The sequence below is a fragment of the Haematobia irritans genome, unplaced genomic scaffold (genome assembly GCF_050003625.1).
Source record: "Haematobia irritans isolate KBUSLIRL unplaced genomic scaffold, ASM5000362v1 scaffold_6, whole genome shotgun sequence".
Classification (NCBI taxonomy): domain Eukaryota; kingdom Metazoa; phylum Arthropoda; class Insecta; order Diptera; family Muscidae; genus Haematobia; species Haematobia irritans.
Window position 1 is genome coordinate 807,700 of NW_027445819.1, and position 20,878 is coordinate 828,577.

Genomic DNA, 20,878 nt, shown 5'->3' on the forward strand with positions numbered 1-20,878 from the left:
TACACCGAACATGCTAAGCGTAAAACCGTCACCGCTATGGATGTCGTCTACGCTTTGAAGAGACAAGGCCGCACTTTGTACGGTTTCGGCGGTTAAACATTTTCTTGACGCTATTTGGAGAATATTTAAATACTTTAATACAAAAACAATCGGTCCTTTTCAGGACCACAAAATATATTTACAAAAGAGATCATCTTGTTACAAATTTATTTAATTATTTTAATAATAAAATTTTAAATTTACTTGGTTTAAATAAAATTACAAACATTTGGTTTGCCGTCGGCAAAACATTGTTACTAACCCAATGAAACAATTATGTATGGACTTACCAAAGGCGACTACTATGCTATTTTTCTGAAAAACATGACATACGCTACAAAAGAAAAACACTACGAATGTAATACATACGAAACATATATGCAATTCTCTATATGTCATTTCTCGTCCCATTCCCCAAAGAAAATGATTCTATGATTCTCTTACTCTCTTTTTGCAGAAATCAAAGAAAATGATTCTATGTTGCACTGTACTCGATCCTAGTGTCATTTGTTCTTTTGCGTGACGTTCTTACTCTCTTTTTGCAGAAATCAGTTATGTATGTATTGATACAAACAGCTTTCTCTGTCATCAACTATTTGCAACTTCCCGCTAGAAGTTACGAACACTTACGATCCTACTAGACTTCGGCTTTGCCAAAGCATACAAAAGATACATATGTAGTAAATAATCAGGGTTGATACAGATGAAAATTAAAACACTTCGGCTCAGAAAACGAATGCTCTCTTAATGAAATTGGTGGGAATTTGTTGTTTTTCGATATTAAGCTGAGTACTATGTTCAGTTTTCAAGCTGAAAACCAGCTTATTTTCACGGTTACTTTTTTTAATCAATTAATTTTGAAATATTAAATGGTTCGCAATCAATACATTGGATCCTTTCCATCCATAATTTGAAGAGACTTGATAAAAATGTTATCGTCTTCATATATATTTTTGCACTTTTAATTTAGTGTTTTGGTGAAAAACTCGAACATAGTACTCACCTTTAGGAATAAATGGCATTAGATAGGAACAAAATGAAAATATGAAGTGGCGAAATTTTTCGATGCCATGACAGATGAATATCTTCATATAAATTTTTTTATAGTAAATTTTATTGTTACAGAAAGAAAGTATGTATGAAATTATATTGTTTGAAAATATTTTTTCTCTTTTTAAAAATGTTTTGTCGTCCTGAAAAGGACGGATTGTTGTTTGATAGAGATACGATGGTCTGTATTTACATTTTCTTGTAGATAATTTAAGCCTTCTTTTCGGTCTTCTTGGGCAAGAGAACAGCTTGGATGTTTGGCAATACACCACCTTGAGCAATGGTGACACCGGACAACAATTTGTTCAATTCTTCGTCATTACGGATAGCCAATTGCAAGTGACGAGGGATAATTCTTGTCTTTTTGTTGTCACGAGCAGCGTTACCAGCCAATTCAAGAACTTCAGCGGCCAAGTATTCCATCACAGCAGCCAAGTAAACTGGAGCTCCAGCACCAACACGCTCAGCATAGTTGCCTTTGCGCAAAAGACGATGAATACGACCGACGGGGAATTGAAGCCCAGCACGATTGGAACGAGACTTTGCCTTTCCCTTAACTTTGCCACCTTTACCGCGTCCAGACATGTTTCAATTGTTTTTTCTTTTTCACTTCACTTCACAAAACACTAATGATAGCGTTTAACTAGTTGTCAGTTCTTTATATACTTTTCGTTCGAGCTATTTAATACATTTGAGGGTTGTTTTGCTGCACGAAGAGGCTCGTTTTCCGCTACCTGAATATCTTGTCCACGAAATGGTACAAATGTGTGCTCATCGCTGCGCACACACAAAATTCTCTTTTGAACAGTGTAAACAGTGTTTGTGTGAAAAAAAAAATAGTGAAAATGCCTCCAAAAGCCAGTGGTAAAGCAGCAAAGAAGGCCGGCAAAGCCCAAAAGAACATCACAAAGGGTGACAAGACCAAGAGACGCACCAAGCGTAAGGAGAGTTATGCCATCTACATTTACAAAGTGTTGAAGCAAGTACATCCCGATACTGGTATCTCTTCAAAGGCAATGAGCATCATGAACAGTTTCGTTAATGATATCTTCGAACGTATTGCCGCCGAAGCCTCTCGTTTGGCTCACTACAACAAGCGTTCCACCATCACCAGTCGGGAAATCCAAACTGCCGTTCGTCTATTATTGCCCGGTGAATTGGCTAAGCACGCTGTCAGTGAAGGTACCAAAGCCGTTACTAAGTACACCAGCTCCAAGTAAATGGCTTTATATTTCGTCGAAAATTTATTTCCTCCACCATCAAAGGCCCTTTTCAGGGCCACAAAAATCATTAAAAAAGAGATTTTCTTTGTTGATCAACTAAAAACAAAATATCTTTATTTTATTTCAATAAAAAAAAAAAATACATCTTCCATCGAATAATAAGAAATAATTGATTTTTCAACTAAGAAAAATTCAATGTTGTAATCTTCATTTTATTAAAATTCTATTATGGCATTTCATTACTATGTCTAACTTCTATTAAAATTCTAATTTGGCATTTCATTACTGTTTCTTCAATATTTCTTCTTTTTATTTTTCTTCATTATAATAACGTCGCTATAATATTTTTCTCAGAGTAAAAGACTTTATTACATTGATCGTATGCATTACTGTAAATGGCGTAGAGTTAAAGGATGTGTGTGTGTGTGTGAGTTTTGATGATGACTCTATGCGTAGGTACATGAAACCTTTTTTTCTAGAATTCTAATTGCTGTGGTTTATTACCACATCCCAATTGGCTAATCCAGTTTTGGAAAAATTCCCATAAAACATGTGATTATAAATTTCAATTTTACCGTGAAAAATAGATTAAGTACAATGTATATTTATTTAAATAAAAATTAGGTAACAAAACAAAATTGTTTGCATAAAATTTGTTCTCTTTTTCAAAGATATTTTGTAGCCCTGAAAAGGGCTGTTAGATAAACTGCTTTCGAATATCGAAAATAATCATTCTGCCATGAAATAGAAAATTTACTTCTTGGCGGCGGCTTTTTTAGCAGCTGGTTTCTTGGCAGCCTTTTTGGGTTTGGCTGCTGCTACTGTTTTTGCCTTGGGTGCTTTTGGTTTTGTGGCGGAGGCCTTGGCCTTGGCGGCGGTTTTTGCTGGTTTAGCTTTAACTGTACCGGTCTTTTTGGCAGTTTTAGCCTTAGCCTTTTCGGTCTTCTTCTTTTCTGCTGTCTTCTTAGCGGCAGAAGGTTTCTTTGCAGCAGCCTTCTTTTCTCCACTGGCCTTTTTGGGTGCGGCAGCCTTCTTTTTCTTATCACCAGCTGGGGCCTTCTTCTTTTCGGCGCTCATTGCTTTAGACATTTTAAATGAACCAGATGCACCCTTACCTTTAGTTTGGATCAATTTTCCACTGGCAACAGCGCCTTTCAAATACTTCTTGATGAAGGGAGCCAATTTTTGGGCATCAACTTTGTAGGTGCTGGCCAAATATTTCTTGATGGCAGGCAATGATGAACCACCACGTTCTTTCAATGTTTTGATGGCAGCATCGACCATTTGTTGGGTTGGTGGATGAGATGGGGCAGCAGAGGGCTTCTTTGCCTTGGCAGCAGCTTTTTTAGGTGCCTTTTTCTCAACAGCGGCAACTGGAGATGCGGTGGCTTCAACTACGGCGGCGTCAGACATGTTTTTGTTTTTCACTTTGATTCACTTCAAGCACTAATATACACTAACACGCGTGTACGTTTATTATATATGATTTTTACCGTTCGAACTAGCTATTCTTGGGTACATCGGAATTATGAGAAGTACATAGTAGTCAGCTACGAAATTTTGTGAATTCTTGTGTGGAAGAGAATAAATTTTTTCACAAAAGTTTTGATAGAATAATTAAATTTATGATGACATAGTAAATATATTTAATTGGAATTTATCACATTTCTCTAGTAGAGATATCCACCTAAATGACAAAAAGAATTTCAATTAATAATATTGAAGGGCTAGAGTATTATAATCTTTTGAGTTGTAAGTTTATAAAAGTGTCATCATAAATTTCCAACTAAATTATATAAATTTTACTATTTTTATTGAAAATTGTATAAAATAAAAAAATTATAGGGAATCTTGATATGTTTTCTTTAAAGAAATACGAAAAAATTATACAATTTGCATAGTTTTCATGGTAAAATATTCAATTATATTATGTCGTCTATGACAGTGGAATTCATCATATTGGGATATTTTCCATGAATAAAAGTTTTTCTGCAAATTAATTTCAAAGCTCAAAACTAAAAATGTTTTAGGAAATTTTCATTCAAAAATATAATAGAAATCACACATTTATACTAAAATATAACATTATTAATAAAAAGTGTCAAATTGTAACGAAAAGTTAAAATAATCGTGAAGGTGTGGTATATCATGTACAGCGATGTTAACAATGTTGAATATAGTTGAAACCATAAAATTAAAATATTTGCAAAAGAAATGAAATGTATATATGAAAAATATTAAAACATCGTAGAAAAAATACATGTCGGATTATAATACCATTTTAACAAAATTTTAAATCGAAATACTATGAATAAAAATTTGCCATAGCTGATATACCACCTCTAGCCAAAGAAGTAAAGTAATTGGCTATTTTTGATATAAAATTTCGCAAAAAAAAAACTAAAAGAATTATAACAGCAGAGGGAATAAATTTAAGTCTAACGACTTTAGGAAATATATAAACAATAAACACCCTAGAAAATTCAAAAATAATCTCCGATTTGTTACGAAAAGTTTGCCATATAGGGTTAGAAAATATTTCATAAAATGTTTGCCGCATTGAATGTAGCATTAGATGAAAATAAGAAACAAATCCTCCTACTTATATCTTTTCTTCTTTTGAAAAAATAAATTAATAGAAAATAAATTGTGAATGAGTACGAAAAAATGGAAATTGTGAATGAGTACGAAAAAATGTAAAACCATTGGAAAGCAAAATCTACATCATATAACAACATTCCCTTCATATCCAACCTAATACAAAAAAAAAAAAAAACACAAATGCAATATAGTTTATTGATATCAAATAATAAAGAATAAATTCTTGTCAACTGTAAAGTATTGAAAAAAAATTTTCTCTTTTTATAAAAATATTGTGGTCCTGAAAAGGACCGATTGTTTTTGTAAAAAAAGTTGGCTTTTAATATGTCAAAAATTTAAGCACGTTCTCCACGAATACGTCTGGCCAATTGGATATCCTTGGGCATGATGGTGACACGCTTAGCATGGATAGCGCACAAGTTGGTATCTTCGAATAGACCAACCAAGTAGGCTTCGCTAGCTTCTTGCAAGGCCATGACAGCAGAACTCTGGAAACGCAAGTCAGTTTTGAAATCTTGGGCAATTTCACGAACCAAACGTTGGAAAGGCAATTTGCGGATCAACAATTCTGTGCTCTTTTGGTAACGACGGATTTCACGCAAAGCAACGGTACCAGGGCGGAAACGATGGGGCTTCTTGACACCGCCGGTGGCTGGGGCACTCTTACGAGCAGCTTTAGTAGCCAATTGCTTACGAGGGGCTTTGCCACCGGTAGATTTACGGGCAGTTTGCTTGGTACGAGCCATTTTTCACTTTAATTCTTCACTTCACAAGATATGAACACAAACACTGTCAAAACGTTATTACTTGTGTGCCGAGCATGAACGCGCATATTTATAGAAAAATTGAGCGCGCAAACTGTTAGTTAAGGGTGTGTGTAGGGAAAGATTGAAATATTGTATCTTACAGCTGCCTGTATAAACACGAAGTATACACGAACGAACCCGAGGGTAGATCGTGTCATTAATATTAGTAAGCATTTCAGGGCATTTTTGTATAAATAGAAGCGAAATGAGGCTGGAACAGTATTAGTTCTTGTGCATCATTCGTGAAGTGAAATTTAAAAGTGAAAAATGACTGGTCGTGGTAAAGGTGGCAAAGGCTTGGGAAAAGGTGGCGCTAAACGTCATCGTAAAGTGTTGCGTGATAACATCCAAGGTATTACCAAGCCTGCAATCAGACGTTTGGCTCGTCGTGGCGGTGTAAAACGTATCTCTGGATTGATATACGAAGAAACCCGTGGTGTCCTCAAGGTGTTTTTGGAAAACGTTATTCGTGATGCTGTCACCTACACCGAACATGCTAAGCGTAAAACCGTCACCGCTATGGATGTCGTCTACGCTTTGAAGAGACAAGGCCGCACTTTGTACGGTTTCGGCGGTTAAACATTTTCTTGACGCTATTTGGAGAATATTTAAATACTTTAATACAAAAACAATCGGTCCTTTTCAGGACCACAAAATATATTTACAAAAGAGATCATCTTGTTACAAATTTATTTAATTATTTTAATAATAAAATTTTAAATTTACTTGGTTTAAATAAAATTACAAACATTTGGTTTGCCGTCGGCAAAACATTGTTACTAACCCAATGAAACAATTATGTATGGACTTACCAAAGGCGACTACTATGCTATTTTTCTGAAAAACATGACATACGCTACAAAAGAAAAACACTACGAATGTAATACATACGAAACATATATGCAATTCTCTATATGTCATTTCTCGTCCCATTCCCCAAAGAAAATGATTCTATGATTCTCTTACTCTCTTTTTGCAGAAATCAAAGAAAATGATTCTATGTTGCACTGTACTCGATCCTAGTGTCATTTGTTCTTTTGCGTGACGTTCTTACTCTCTTTTTGCAGAAATCAGTTATGTATGTATTGATACAAACAGCTTTCTCTGTCATCAACTATTTGCAACTTCCCGCTAGAAGTTACGAACACTTACGATCCTACTAGACTTCGGCTTTGCCAAAGCATACAAAAGATACATATGTAGTAAATAATCAGGGTTGATACAGATGAAAATTAAAACACTTCGGCTCAGAAAACGAATGCTCTCTTAATGAAATTGGTGGGAATTTGTTGTTTTTCGATATTAAGCTGAGTACTATGTTCAGTTTTCAAGCTGAAAACCAGCTTATTTTCACGGTTACTTTTTTTAATCAATTAATTTTGAAATATTAAATGGTTCGCAATCAATACATTGGATCCTTTCCATCCATAATTTGAAGAGACTTGATAAAAATGTTATCGTCTTCATATATATTTTTGCACTTTTAATTTAGTGTTTTGGTGAAAAACTCGAACATAGTACTCACCTTTAGGAATAAATGGCATTAGATAGGAACAAAATGAAAATATGAAGTGGCGAAATTTTTCGATGCCATGACAGATGAATATCTTCATATAAATTTTTTTATAGTAAATTTTATTGTTACAGAAAGAAAGTATGTATGAAATTATATTGTTTGAAAATATTTTTTCTCTTTTTAAAAATGTTTTGTCGTCCTGAAAAGGACGGATTGTTGTTTGATAGAGATACGATGGTCTGTATTTACATTTTCTTGTAGATAATTTAAGCCTTCTTTTCGGTCTTCTTGGGCAAGAGAACAGCTTGGATGTTTGGCAATACACCACCTTGAGCAATGGTGACACCGGACAACAATTTGTTCAATTCTTCGTCATTACGGATAGCCAATTGCAAGTGACGAGGGATAATTCTTGTCTTTTTGTTGTCACGAGCAGCGTTACCAGCCAATTCAAGAACTTCAGCGGCCAAGTATTCCATCACAGCAGCCAAGTAAACTGGAGCTCCAGCACCAACACGCTCAGCATAGTTGCCTTTGCGCAAAAGACGATGAATACGACCGACGGGGAATTGAAGCCCAGCACGATTGGAACGAGACTTTGCCTTTCCCTTAACTTTGCCACCTTTACCGCGTCCAGACATGTTTCAATTGTTTTTTCTTTTTCACTTCACTTCACAAAACACTAATGATAGCGTTTAACTAGTTGTCAGTTCTTTATATACTTTTCGTTCGAGCTATTTAATACATTTGAGGGTTGTTTTGCTGCACGAAGAGGCTCGTTTTCCGCTACCTGAATATCTTGTCCACGAAATGGTACAAATGTGTGCTCATCGCTGCGCACACACAAAATTCTCTTTTGAACAGTGTAAACAGTGTTTGTGTGAAAAAAAAAATAGTGAAAATGCCTCCAAAAGCCAGTGGTAAAGCAGCAAAGAAGGCCGGCAAAGCCCAAAAGAACATCACAAAGGGTGACAAGACCAAGAGACGCACCAAGCGTAAGGAGAGTTATGCCATCTACATTTACAAAGTGTTGAAGCAAGTACATCCCGATACTGGTATCTCTTCAAAGGCAATGAGCATCATGAACAGTTTCGTTAATGATATCTTCGAACGTATTGCCGCCGAAGCCTCTCGTTTGGCTCACTACAACAAGCGTTCCACCATCACCAGTCGGGAAATCCAAACTGCCGTTCGTCTATTATTGCCCGGTGAATTGGCTAAGCACGCTGTCAGTGAAGGTACCAAAGCCGTTACTAAGTACACCAGCTCCAAGTAAATGGCTTTATATTTCGTCGAAAATTTATTTCCTCCACCATCAAAGGCCCTTTTCAGGGCCACAAAAATCATTAAAAAAGAGATTTTCTTTGTTGATCAACTAAAAACAAAATATCTTTATTTTATTTCAATAAAAAAAAAAAATACATCTTCCATCGAATAATAAGAAATAATTGATTTTTCAACTAAGAAAAATTCAATGTTGTAATCTTCATTTTATTAAAATTCTATTATGGCATTTCATTACTATGTCTAACTTCTATTAAAATTCTAATTTGGCATTTCATTACTGTTTCTTCAATATTTCTTCTTTTTATTTTTCTTCATTATAATAACGTCGCTATAATATTTTTCTCAGAGTAAAAGACTTTATTACATTGATCGTATGCATTACTGTAAATGGCGTAGAGTTAAAGGATGTGTGTGTGTGTGTGAGTTTTGATGATGACTCTATGCGTAGGTACATGAAACCTTTTTTTCTAGAATTCTAATTGCTGTGGTTTATTACCACATCCCAATTGGCTAATCCAGTTTTGGAAAAATTCCCATAAAACATGTGATTATAAATTTCAATTTTACCGTGAAAAATAGATTAAGTACAATGTATATTTATTTAAATAAAAATTAGGTAACAAAACAAAATTGTTTGCATAAAATTTGTTCTCTTTTTCAAAGATATTTTGTAGCCCTGAAAAGGGCTGTTAGATAAACTGCTTTCGAATATCGAAAATAATCATTCTGCCATGAAATAGAAAATTTACTTCTTGGCGGCGGCTTTTTTAGCAGCTGGTTTCTTGGCAGCCTTTTTGGGTTTGGCTGCTGCTACTGTTTTTGCCTTGGGTGCTTTTGGTTTTGTGGCGGAGGCCTTGGCCTTGGCGGCGGTTTTTGCTGGTTTAGCTTTAACTGTACCGGTCTTTTTGGCAGTTTTAGCCTTAGCCTTTTCGGTCTTCTTCTTTTCTGCTGTCTTCTTAGCGGCAGAAGGTTTCTTTGCAGCAGCCTTCTTTTCTCCACTGGCCTTTTTGGGTGCGGCAGCCTTCTTTTTCTTATCACCAGCTGGGGCCTTCTTCTTTTCGGCGCTCATTGCTTTAGACATTTTAAATGAACCAGATGCACCCTTACCTTTAGTTTGGATCAATTTTCCACTGGCAACAGCGCCTTTCAAATACTTCTTGATGAAGGGAGCCAATTTTTGGGCATCAACTTTGTAGGTGCTGGCCAAATATTTCTTGATGGCAGGCAATGATGAACCACCACGTTCTTTCAATGTTTTGATGGCAGCATCGACCATTTGTTGGGTTGGTGGATGAGATGGGGCAGCAGAGGGCTTCTTTGCCTTGGCAGCAGCTTTTTTAGGTGCCTTTTTCTCAACAGCGGCAACTGGAGATGCGGTGGCTTCAACTACGGCGGCGTCAGACATGTTTTTGTTTTTCACTTTGATTCACTTCAAGCACTAATATACACTAACACGCGTGTACGTTTATTATATATGATTTTTACCGTTCGAACTAGCTATTCTTGGGTACATCGGAATTATGAGAAGTACATAGTAGTCAGCTACGAAATTTTGTGAATTCTTGTGTGGAAGAGAATAAATTTTTTCACAAAAGTTTTGATAGAATAATTAAATTTATGATGACATAGTAAATATATTTAATTGGAATTTATCACATTTCTCTAGTAGAGATATCCACCTAAATGACAAAAAGAATTTCAATTAATAATATTGAAGGGCTAGAGTATTATAATCTTTTGAGTTGTAAGTTTATAAAAGTGTCATCATAAATTTCCAACTAAATTATATAAATTTTACTATTTTTATTGAAAATTGTATAAAATAAAAAAATTATAGGGAATCTTGATATGTTTTCTTTAAAGAAATACGAAAAAATTATACAATTTGCATAGTTTTCATGGTAAAATATTCAATTATATTATGTCGTCTATGACAGTGGAATTCATCATATTGGGATATTTTCCATGAATAAAAGTTTTTCTGCAAATTAATTTCAAAGCTCAAAACTAAAAATGTTTTAGGAAATTTTCATTCAAAAATATAATAGAAATCACACATTTATACTAAAATATAACATTATTAATAAAAAGTGTCAAATTGTAACGAAAAGTTAAAATAATCGTGAAGGTGTGGTATATCATGTACAGCGATGTTAACAATGTTGAATATAGTTGAAACCATAAAATTAAAATATTTGCAAAAGAAATGAAATGTATATATGAAAAATATTAAAACATCGTAGAAAAAATACATGTCGGATTATAATACCATTTTAACAAAATTTTAAATCGAAATACTATGAATAAAAATTTGCCATAGCTGATATACCACCTCTAGCCAAAGAAGTAAAGTAATTGGCTATTTTTGATATAAAATTTCGCAAAAAAAAAACTAAAAGAATTATAACAGCAGAGGGAATAAATTTAAGTCTAACGACTTTAGGAAATATATAAACAATAAACACCCTAGAAAATTCAAAAATAATCTCCGATTTGTTACGAAAAGTTTGCCATATAGGGTTAGAAAATATTTCATAAAATGTTTGCCGCATTGAATGTAGCATTAGATGAAAATAAGAAACAAATCCTCCTACTTATATCTTTTCTTCTTTTGAAAAAATAAATTAATAGAAAATAAATTGTGAATGAGTACGAAAAAATGGAAATTGTGAATGAGTACGAAAAAATGTAAAACCATTGGAAAGCAAAATCTACATCATATAACAACATTCCCTTCATATCCAACCTAATACAAAAAAAAAAAAAAACACAAATGCAATATAGTTTATTGATATCAAATAATAAAGAATAAATTCTTGTCAACTGTAAAGTATTGAAAAAAAATTTTCTCTTTTTATAAAAATATTGTGGTCCTGAAAAGGACCGATTGTTTTTGTAAAAAAAGTTGGCTTTTAATATGTCAAAAATTTAAGCACGTTCTCCACGAATACGTCTGGCCAATTGGATATCCTTGGGCATGATGGTGACACGCTTAGCATGGATAGCGCACAAGTTGGTATCTTCGAATAGACCAACCAAGTAGGCTTCGCTAGCTTCTTGCAAGGCCATGACAGCAGAACTCTGGAAACGCAAGTCAGTTTTGAAATCTTGGGCAATTTCACGAACCAAACGTTGGAAAGGCAATTTGCGGATCAACAATTCTGTGCTCTTTTGGTAACGACGGATTTCACGCAAAGCAACGGTACCAGGGCGGAAACGATGGGGCTTCTTGACACCGCCGGTGGCTGGGGCACTCTTACGAGCAGCTTTAGTAGCCAATTGCTTACGAGGGGCTTTGCCACCGGTAGATTTACGGGCAGTTTGCTTGGTACGAGCCATTTTTCACTTTAATTCTTCACTTCACAAGATATGAACACAAACACTGTCAAAACGTTATTACTTGTGTGCCGAGCATGAACGCGCATATTTATAGAAAAATTGAGCGCGCAAACTGTTAGTTAAGGGTGTGTGTAGGGAAAGATTGAAATATTGTATCTTACAGCTGCCTGTATAAACACGAAGTATACACGAACGAACCCGAGGGTAGATCGTGTCATTAATATTAGTAAGCATTTCAGGGCATTTTTGTATAAATAGAAGCGAAATGAGGCTGGAACAGTATTAGTTCTTGTGCATCATTCGTGAAGTGAAATTTAAAAGTGAAAAATGACTGGTCGTGGTAAAGGTGGCAAAGGCTTGGGAAAAGGTGGCGCTAAACGTCATCGTAAAGTGTTGCGTGATAACATCCAAGGTATTACCAAGCCTGCAATCAGACGTTTGGCTCGTCGTGGCGGTGTAAAACGTATCTCTGGATTGATATACGAAGAAACCCGTGGTGTCCTCAAGGTGTTTTTGGAAAACGTTATTCGTGATGCTGTCACCTACACCGAACATGCTAAGCGTAAAACCGTCACCGCTATGGATGTCGTCTACGCTTTGAAGAGACAAGGCCGCACTTTGTACGGTTTCGGCGGTTAAACATTTTCTTGACGCTATTTGGAGAATATTTAAATACTTTAATACAAAAACAATCGGTCCTTTTCAGGACCACAAAATATATTTACAAAAGAGATCATCTTGTTACAAATTTATTTAATTATTTTAATAATAAAATTTTAAATTTACTTGGTTTAAATAAAATTACAAACATTTGGTTTGCCGTCGGCAAAACATTGTTACTAACCCAATGAAACAATTATGTATGGACTTACCAAAGGCGACTACTATGCTATTTTTCTGAAAAACATGACATACGCTACAAAAGAAAAACACTACGAATGTAATACATACGAAACATATATGCAATTCTCTATATGTCATTTCTCGTCCCATTCCCCAAAGAAAATGATTCTATGATTCTCTTACTCTCTTTTTGCAGAAATCAAAGAAAATGATTCTATGTTGCACTGTACTCGATCCTAGTGTCATTTGTTCTTTTGCGTGACGTTCTTACTCTCTTTTTGCAGAAATCAGTTATGTATGTATTGATACAAACAGCTTTCTCTGTCATCAACTATTTGCAACTTCCCGCTAGAAGTTACGAACACTTACGATCCTACTAGACTTCGGCTTTGCCAAAGCATACAAAAGATACATATGTAGTAAATAATCAGGGTTGATACAGATGAAAATTAAAACACTTCGGCTCAGAAAACGAATGCTCTCTTAATGAAATTGGTGGGAATTTGTTGTTTTTCGATATTAAGCTGAGTACTATGTTCAGTTTTCAAGCTGAAAACCAGCTTATTTTCACGGTTACTTTTTTTAATCAATTAATTTTGAAATATTAAATGGTTCGCAATCAATACATTGGATCCTTTCCATCCATAATTTGAAGAGACTTGATAAAAATGTTATCGTCTTCATATATATTTTTGCACTTTTAATTTAGTGTTTTGGTGAAAAACTCGAACATAGTACTCACCTTTAGGAATAAATGGCATTAGATAGGAACAAAATGAAAATATGAAGTGGCGAAATTTTTCGATGCCATGACAGATGAATATCTTCATATAAATTTTTTTATAGTAAATTTTATTGTTACAGAAAGAAAGTATGTATGAAATTATATTGTTTGAAAATATTTTTTCTCTTTTTAAAAATGTTTTGTCGTCCTGAAAAGGACGGATTGTTGTTTGATAGAGATACGATGGTCTGTATTTACATTTTCTTGTAGATAATTTAAGCCTTCTTTTCGGTCTTCTTGGGCAAGAGAACAGCTTGGATGTTTGGCAATACACCACCTTGAGCAATGGTGACACCGGACAACAATTTGTTCAATTCTTCGTCATTACGGATAGCCAATTGCAAGTGACGAGGGATAATTCTTGTCTTTTTGTTGTCACGAGCAGCGTTACCAGCCAATTCAAGAACTTCAGCGGCCAAGTATTCCATCACAGCAGCCAAGTAAACTGGAGCTCCAGCACCAACACGCTCAGCATAGTTGCCTTTGCGCAAAAGACGATGAATACGACCGACGGGGAATTGAAGCCCAGCACGATTGGAACGAGACTTTGCCTTTCCCTTAACTTTGCCACCTTTACCGCGTCCAGACATGTTTCAATTGTTTTTTCTTTTTCACTTCACTTCACAAAACACTAATGATAGCGTTTAACTAGTTGTCAGTTCTTTATATACTTTTCGTTCGAGCTATTTAATACATTTGAGGGTTGTTTTGCTGCACGAAGAGGCTCGTTTTCCGCTACCTGAATATCTTGTCCACGAAATGGTACAAATGTGTGCTCATCGCTGCGCACACACAAAATTCTCTTTTGAACAGTGTAAACAGTGTTTGTGTGAAAAAAAAAATAGTGAAAATGCCTCCAAAAGCCAGTGGTAAAGCAGCAAAGAAGGCCGGCAAAGCCCAAAAGAACATCACAAAGGGTGACAAGACCAAGAGACGCACCAAGCGTAAGGAGAGTTATGCCATCTACATTTACAAAGTGTTGAAGCAAGTACATCCCGATACTGGTATCTCTTCAAAGGCAATGAGCATCATGAACAGTTTCGTTAATGATATCTTCGAACGTATTGCCGCCGAAGCCTCTCGTTTGGCTCACTACAACAAGCGTTCCACCATCACCAGTCGGGAAATCCAAACTGCCGTTCGTCTATTATTGCCCGGTGAATTGGCTAAGCACGCTGTCAGTGAAGGTACCAAAGCCGTTACTAAGTACACCAGCTCCAAGTAAATGGCTTTATATTTCGTCGAAAATTTATTTCCTCCACCATCAAAGGCCCTTTTCAGGGCCACAAAAATCATTAAAAAAGAGATTTTCTTTGTTGATCAACTAAAAACAAAATATCTTTATTTTATTTCAATAAAAAAAAAAAATACATCTTCCATCGAATAATAAGAAATAATTGATTTTTCAACTAAGAAAAATTCAATGTTGTAATCTTCATTTTATTAAAATTCTATTATGGCATTTCATTACTATGTCTAACTTCTATTAAAATTCTAATTTGGCATTTCATTACTGTTTCTTCAATATTTCTTCTTTTTATTTTTCTTCATTATAATAACGTCGCTATAATATTTTTCTCAGAGTAAAAGACTTTATTACATTGATCGTATGCATTACTGTAAATGGCGTAGAGTTAAAGGATGTGTGTGTGTGTGTGAGTTTTGATGATGACTCTATGCGTAGGTACATGAAACCTTTTTTTCTAGAATTCTAATTGCTGTGGTTTATTACCACATCCCAATTGGCTAATCCAGTTTTGGAAAAATTCCCATAAAACATGTGATTATAAATTTCAATTTTACCGTGAAAAATAGATTAAGTACAATGTATATTTATTTAAATAAAAATTAGGTAACAAAACAAAATTGTTTGCATAAAATTTGTTCTCTTTTTCAAAGATATTTTGTAGCCCTGAAAAGGGCTGTTAGATAAACTGCTTTCGAATATCGAAAATAATCATTCTGCCATGAAATAGAAAATTTACTTCTTGGCGGCGGCTTTTTTAGCAGCTGGTTTCTTGGCAGCCTTTTTGGGTTTGGCTGCTGCTACTGTTTTTGCCTTGGGTGCTTTTGGTTTTGTGGCGGAGGCCTTGGCCTTGGCGGCGGTTTTTGCTGGTTTAGCTTTAACTGTACCGGTCTTTTTGGCAGTTTTAGCCTTAGCCTTTTCGGTCTTCTTCTTTTCTGCTGTCTTCTTAGCGGCAGAAGGTTTCTTTGCAGCAGCCTTCTTTTCTCCACTGGCCTTTTTGGGTGCGGCAGCCTTCTTTTTCTTATCACCAGCTGGGGCCTTCTTCTTTTCGGCGCTCATTGCTTTAGACATTTTAAATGAACCAGATGCACCCTTACCTTTAGTTTGGATCAATTTTCCACTGGCAACAGCGCCTTTCAAATACTTCTTGATGAAGGGAGCCAATTTTTGGGCATCAACTTTGTAGGTGCTGGCCAAATATTTCTTGATGGCAGGCAATGATGAACCACCACGTTCTTTCAATGTTTTGATGGCAGCATCGACCATTTGTTGGGTTGGTGGATGAGATGGGGCAGCAGAGGGCTTCTTTGCCTTGGCAGCAGCTTTTTTAGGTGCCTTTTTCTCAACAGCGGCAACTGGAGATGCGGTGGCTTCAACTACGGCGGCGTCAGACATGTTTTTGTTTTTCACTTTGATTCACTTCAAGCACTAATATACACTAACACGCGTGTACGTTTATTATATATGATTTTTACCGTTCGAACAATATTTTTTTTGAAACAATATTTTACCGAGTGAAACAATATTTTTTATTTTTACCATTAACTATATACATAACATTTGTAATTATTGTAATATAATACCTAACTATCTTATATCATCTAGGTCTTTTTCATTAATACAGTACATAGACTCAAGCGTACTTGGCCTCTCTTTACATTGACTTAAAAACTATAACAATATTATTCCTAAAAATAGGTAATTAAAAAAGGATTCCATGTACATTTTTGTGCGGGAGAAAATTAAGGAAAATTAAAAGAAAATTAAATAATGAAAACAAAAAGAAAATGAAATCTAAAACTAAGGGAAAATGTATATACATAAAACTTAAGACTAACTATTTACAGAAATATTTACAAAGGTGATGTGACCAATAGGTCACTGATCTACAATATACACCACGTCGTCGATATCCAGCGATCCTAATCTTCTGTGGTAAAATCGAAGATTCTGGTCCCTAAATAGTCTATCCTGCTCATGGAGAGCTAGCAATGCCACTGGTGGTGGATAGACCACCCTGTCGACGTCGAAATCCCGTACGAGTGCCCTACTCACCAGTCTATTGGCCAAGCTAGACGAGTTCCCGAGGAAGCCAAGCGCCAACCTAACTAGAAAGACATCGATTCTCTCCATATCTGCGGCCCTATAAATCTCCCTACAAGGCGGCCTCCTCCACGTGCCGTCCCCAGCCCTAACGGGAAACATGCCCAAACACGACGAGAGTACCCTTCTCTCCCACCTCCTCAGCCTCTCCATCTGGGCGGAAGTCACCCCCCACCATACCGGAAAAGCATAAGACGCTATCGGCCTGACCACCTGTCTGTAGAGGAGTAGTTTCACCTCCGTGCTGAGGCCCCCCGACATACGGAAGACTTTCTGGTAGCCCCAGAAAATTTTCTTTGACTTAGCCAGAAGGTAATCAATATGTCTAGAGAACCTAAAGTCACCATGGAAAACTACTCCTAGATACTTAATGTGGTCACTAATGCGAATTGGCCGATCTCCAATGACGAGACAAGGTCTGAAACCCCTAGAACTGGGGAACAGAAGCCTTCTCTTGCCCTTGAAGATAATACCTTCGCATTTGTCCACATTAAGATCCAATCTCCAATGCGCAAAATAGTCCGCCAGCACCCCCAGGTATCTATTCAACCTTTCATTTACCGTACTAGCGGCCACTCCTGATGCAGCAACGAGTATATCATCAGCGTACACCAGGAGAAGGTCGCCAGTTGTCGGCTGAGGCAAATCGCTCAGAAAGATATTGAATAGAACTGGGCCCAATAACGACCCCTGCGGAACCCCCGCAAAGACATCCCTACACCCGGAGAGTGAGCCCCCCACTCTCACCATAAAAGACCTACCCCTAAGAAAATCGGCCACCATCCTGCATAAGCCGAAACTGAACCCCAAGCGCCGCATCTTATAAACCACAGCCCCCTGCCAGACATTATCGAAGGCCCGCGAGAAATCCAGACTAGCCGCTATCGTCACCCTACGTCCGTTCAGCCCCCGAGTAATATAGTCACCAAGCACCATCAAGGCATGTGATGTCGAGAGACCCTCCCTAAAGCCAAATTGGCAGTCCGGAAGAATATCCCTATCCTCGATGGTCTCCTTAATACCCGCCAAGACAAAATACTCGAGAAGCTTCCCAAAGGACGACAAAAGGCTGATCGGTCTATAACTACTCCTATCTGTGGGGTCCTTTCCTGGCTTCAAGATAGGAACCGTAATTGCTATCTTCCAAGCCTTCGGAAAGTATCCCACATTTAGGCAGTGGTTAAACAACACAGCCAGAAAACCCCACGTATGTCTGTCCGTTGCCCTCAAAACAAATTCAGGCACGCCATCACCCCCACTGGACTTGCAGTTGCGTCTCGTCCGTAGCGCCAAGGCCACATCCTCAGCCGTCACAAAACCGCAAGAGCGCCACGCACCAACGTCCCCCCTAGGTGCCCCATCCGCAGACAATCCACCCGAAAAAGTCACCAATGGCGACCCATCGCAAAGTCCGGCCACCTCCCTGTCCACCACCTCGTCGAAATCAGAATCCCCAGTCCTAGTCCCAGGCTGAGTGCCCTGGATCGTCTCCGCCAGCGCCTCAGCCTTCAGCCCGTCCTCGCCCAAAATGACCCCATCACCCCCAACCAAATCAGCCATAGGCGGCCTAGCCCTAACGCCGGCCGCAGCCCTCACCCTAGAATATACCCTTGAGTCAACCCTAATTCCCCTCAGATGCGTCGCGAAGCAATCCTGCTCGAAATTGCGAATCCTCTCCTGAATTATCCTATCCAAATTCCTAATGTCGGCCCTAAGCTGGCCATAACGTTCTGGATCCCCCGTCCGATAGAAGACGCGCCGAAGACGCTTCTTCTGTCTAATGAGATCCAGAATGTCGTGGGGCAGCTTTTTCAGACCCCTGGGACCTGTATGTATCTTTGGAATTGAAGCCTCCATAGCCGATTTGAATGCCTCGCTCATGGAATTGATGCACTCATCGATCTCCAAGCGTGAGACATTCCTATCAGACGGAAGCTTACAATTTGAAAGACCCACCGCCAGTTCCCGGTTAAGTCTGTGTCCGTCCATCTTACTATAGTCAAAAGTCAGTTCCCTACTTCTGCGCTCAAAATTCCCAACGTCAGTCATTAGGATTTCAAGCGCCCTATGGTCCGATTCGTAAGACAAGGTCCGTATACCCCCGTCATTGTCCCTACGGACAGTCAAGCCAGGAGAGGCAATGCAAATGTCAATATAAGAAGCAGAACCAACACCAACCCTAGTGGGACCGCTAGTGGGCACCACCCCGAGATCAGGGCACCCCGTCAGAAACCCCTGCACAATCCTGCCCCTCCCGCAGGTTGCCCCTCCTCCCCATTCCACATGTCTAGCATTCAAATCGGCGCCCAGGATGACCTCCCCCTCAGAGGCCAAAGTACCCAAACCCTCAAGATGCGAGACATCAAAAATAGTCCCCGGCCTACAGTACATAGAGACCACAAACAAAGGTGGTCTCCCACTCCTATGAACCCTAACGCAGCAGCTCTCTATCCCGCCAGAGTCAAGATGAACCCTGTCACATCTGAAGGTATCCCTGACCATAATGGCCGTCCCCCCGCCAGCGCGATCCTCCCTATACTGTACAAACGTCAAATAACCCCGCATCTCAAATCTATGTCTCGTAGTGAGCCTATGCTCCGCCATAAGCATAATGTCCGGATCATGTCGCCCCAAAAATATACCCAGGTAATGCCTCTTATGGAGAGAGACCACCGAATTAACGTTGCAAAATATTATCTTAGTCATCAAGACAATCCAAAACAAATAACATAGCCGCAGCTATATCACCCTTACCAACCAACTCCCCAATAACCGACTTGTGCCGACGTAGTCTCGTCGCACACTCCAGAAAATCCTTGCCAAATGCACGACGGCACTCCTCGCCAAAGGATGCAAACAAACCCGCCGTCCCCTGGGACGCAGGCGCAGAAGAAAAGGAAACAGCGGGGGTCGCCACCCCGCCCCCATGTCCCGTCGAACCCCCCGAGGAAACAGCAGAAGCATAAGAAACCCCCGCCCGAACCCCCCGAGCAGCCACCGCCGAAACCGGGGCGCGAGGAGCGGCCCTCCTAGCCGACTCCTCCCTCTTCCGAGCCAGAAGAGCGCGTCTCACAGGACACTCCTGCGAGCTGGCCGCATGGCCCTCAACACCACAATTCGCACATCCATACGAAAACTCCGGACGCATCACCGTCTCCCCAGAAATCGGATCAATAACCGGCGCCCCCCGTGGAGCAGTCGGCCCGCTCGGAATCACACAATTACCCGGCCCGTGACCGCCACCACATTTAACGCATCTAAACCCCATGCCGCAATTGGCAGCAACATGCCCGTAGCGCTGGCAATTATAGCATTGCGTCAGCGTCTTCATCCTGTCCCTCCTAAGTTTGACCCGAAAGTTCAGAACCGTCTTAATCCTGTAGAAAGAATCGATGTCCGAACCGTGCTCAATAACAATAATCCATTTGGACCCGCCTAGCTTGACCACTCGTCGAATAGTAATGCCAAGTCCAGTCTTACTAAAAAGTTTCTCAAAATCCCCCTTGACCTCATCTATGGTATAAGTATCAGGTACCCCCTCCATAACAGCAGAATAAGGTGCCCCCCCTTAGGATAATGCGTGAAGAAATGTATCCCCCCATCTCTAAATAGTCCCTTAAGTCTGTCGTGGTCACCCACCGAACGAACCTGGAATCTAGTCAGTCTTCGATTAACAAGTGAAATAGAGTATGCATCATGCCCTAAGCATTCCCTAACTTTCATTGCTAGCTCTCTTACATTATCAGAATATGCAGATATCGCTGGTATCGACTTACCCTCATCTCCTCTAGTCGTTGCCTGCACTTCTTCTCCCTTTGGTGTCTCACGCACGGGGTCATCCTTCTTTGCCTCCGCTTGCACAACCGAAAAGGTTAGGTTTCTCTTCTTCTTCTTCTTCGCTTTTTCTTTATTTTTGGCCGCTTCCGATGTTGATGGACCTTCCTCCGGCAGTTGTATGGGCTTCTTGCCAACTGCACCTGAATTACCCTCAATTACACGGATTCGTGGAATCGGCATTTTTTCCACGTTTTGCTGCACTGG

General features: G+C 38.5%; 5 protein-coding genes across 5 annotated transcripts; 3 read left to right on the forward strand and 2 right to left on the reverse strand.

Annotated features, from left to right (window-relative positions):
* The first annotated feature begins 1,934 nt into the window (after positions 1 to 1,934).
* On the forward strand, positions 1,935 to 2,309 carry LOC142242755 (histone H2B.1/H2B.2). The gene has a single exon (XM_075314312.1). The coding sequence runs from the start codon at positions 1,935 to 1,937 to the stop codon at positions 2,307 to 2,309; it is 375 nt and encodes a 124-aa protein (XP_075170427.1).
* A 2,939-nt stretch (positions 2,310 to 5,248) lies between these two features.
* On the reverse strand, positions 5,249 to 5,659 carry LOC142242673 (histone H3). The gene has a single exon (XM_075314235.1). The coding sequence runs from the start codon at positions 5,657 to 5,659 to the stop codon at positions 5,249 to 5,251; it is 411 nt and encodes a 136-aa protein (XP_075170350.1).
* A 2,477-nt stretch (positions 5,660 to 8,136) lies between these two features.
* On the forward strand, positions 8,137 to 8,511 carry LOC142242753 (histone H2B.1/H2B.2). Its single transcript, XM_075314310.1, has one exon. The coding sequence runs from the start codon at positions 8,137 to 8,139 to the stop codon at positions 8,509 to 8,511; it is 375 nt and encodes a 124-aa protein (XP_075170425.1).
* Positions 8,512 to 11,450: 2,939 nt separating this feature from the next.
* On the reverse strand, positions 11,451 to 11,861 carry LOC142242674 (histone H3). Its single transcript, XM_075314236.1, has one exon. The coding sequence runs from the start codon at positions 11,859 to 11,861 to the stop codon at positions 11,451 to 11,453; it is 411 nt and encodes a 136-aa protein (XP_075170351.1).
* Positions 11,862 to 14,338: 2,477 nt separating this feature from the next.
* LOC142242747 (histone H2B.1/H2B.2) lies at positions 14,339 to 14,713 on the forward strand. The gene has a single exon (XM_075314305.1). The coding sequence runs from the start codon at positions 14,339 to 14,341 to the stop codon at positions 14,711 to 14,713; it is 375 nt and encodes a 124-aa protein (XP_075170420.1).
* Positions 14,714 to 20,878: the final 6,165 nt, after the last annotated feature.

Excerpts from the sequence above, each read along its gene's own strand:
- LOC142242755 (XM_075314312.1), top strand. The coding sequence starts at position 1,935 with ATGCCTCCAAAAGCCAGTGGTAAAGCAGCAAAGAAGGCCGGCAAAGCC.
- LOC142242673 (XM_075314235.1), bottom strand. The coding sequence starts at position 5,659 with ATGGCTCGTACCAAGCAAACTGCCCGTAAATCTACCGGTGGCAAAGCC.
- LOC142242753 (XM_075314310.1), top strand. The coding sequence starts at position 8,137 with ATGCCTCCAAAAGCCAGTGGTAAAGCAGCAAAGAAGGCCGGCAAAGCC.
- LOC142242674 (XM_075314236.1), bottom strand. The coding sequence starts at position 11,861 with ATGGCTCGTACCAAGCAAACTGCCCGTAAATCTACCGGTGGCAAAGCC.
- LOC142242747 (XM_075314305.1), top strand. The coding sequence starts at position 14,339 with ATGCCTCCAAAAGCCAGTGGTAAAGCAGCAAAGAAGGCCGGCAAAGCC.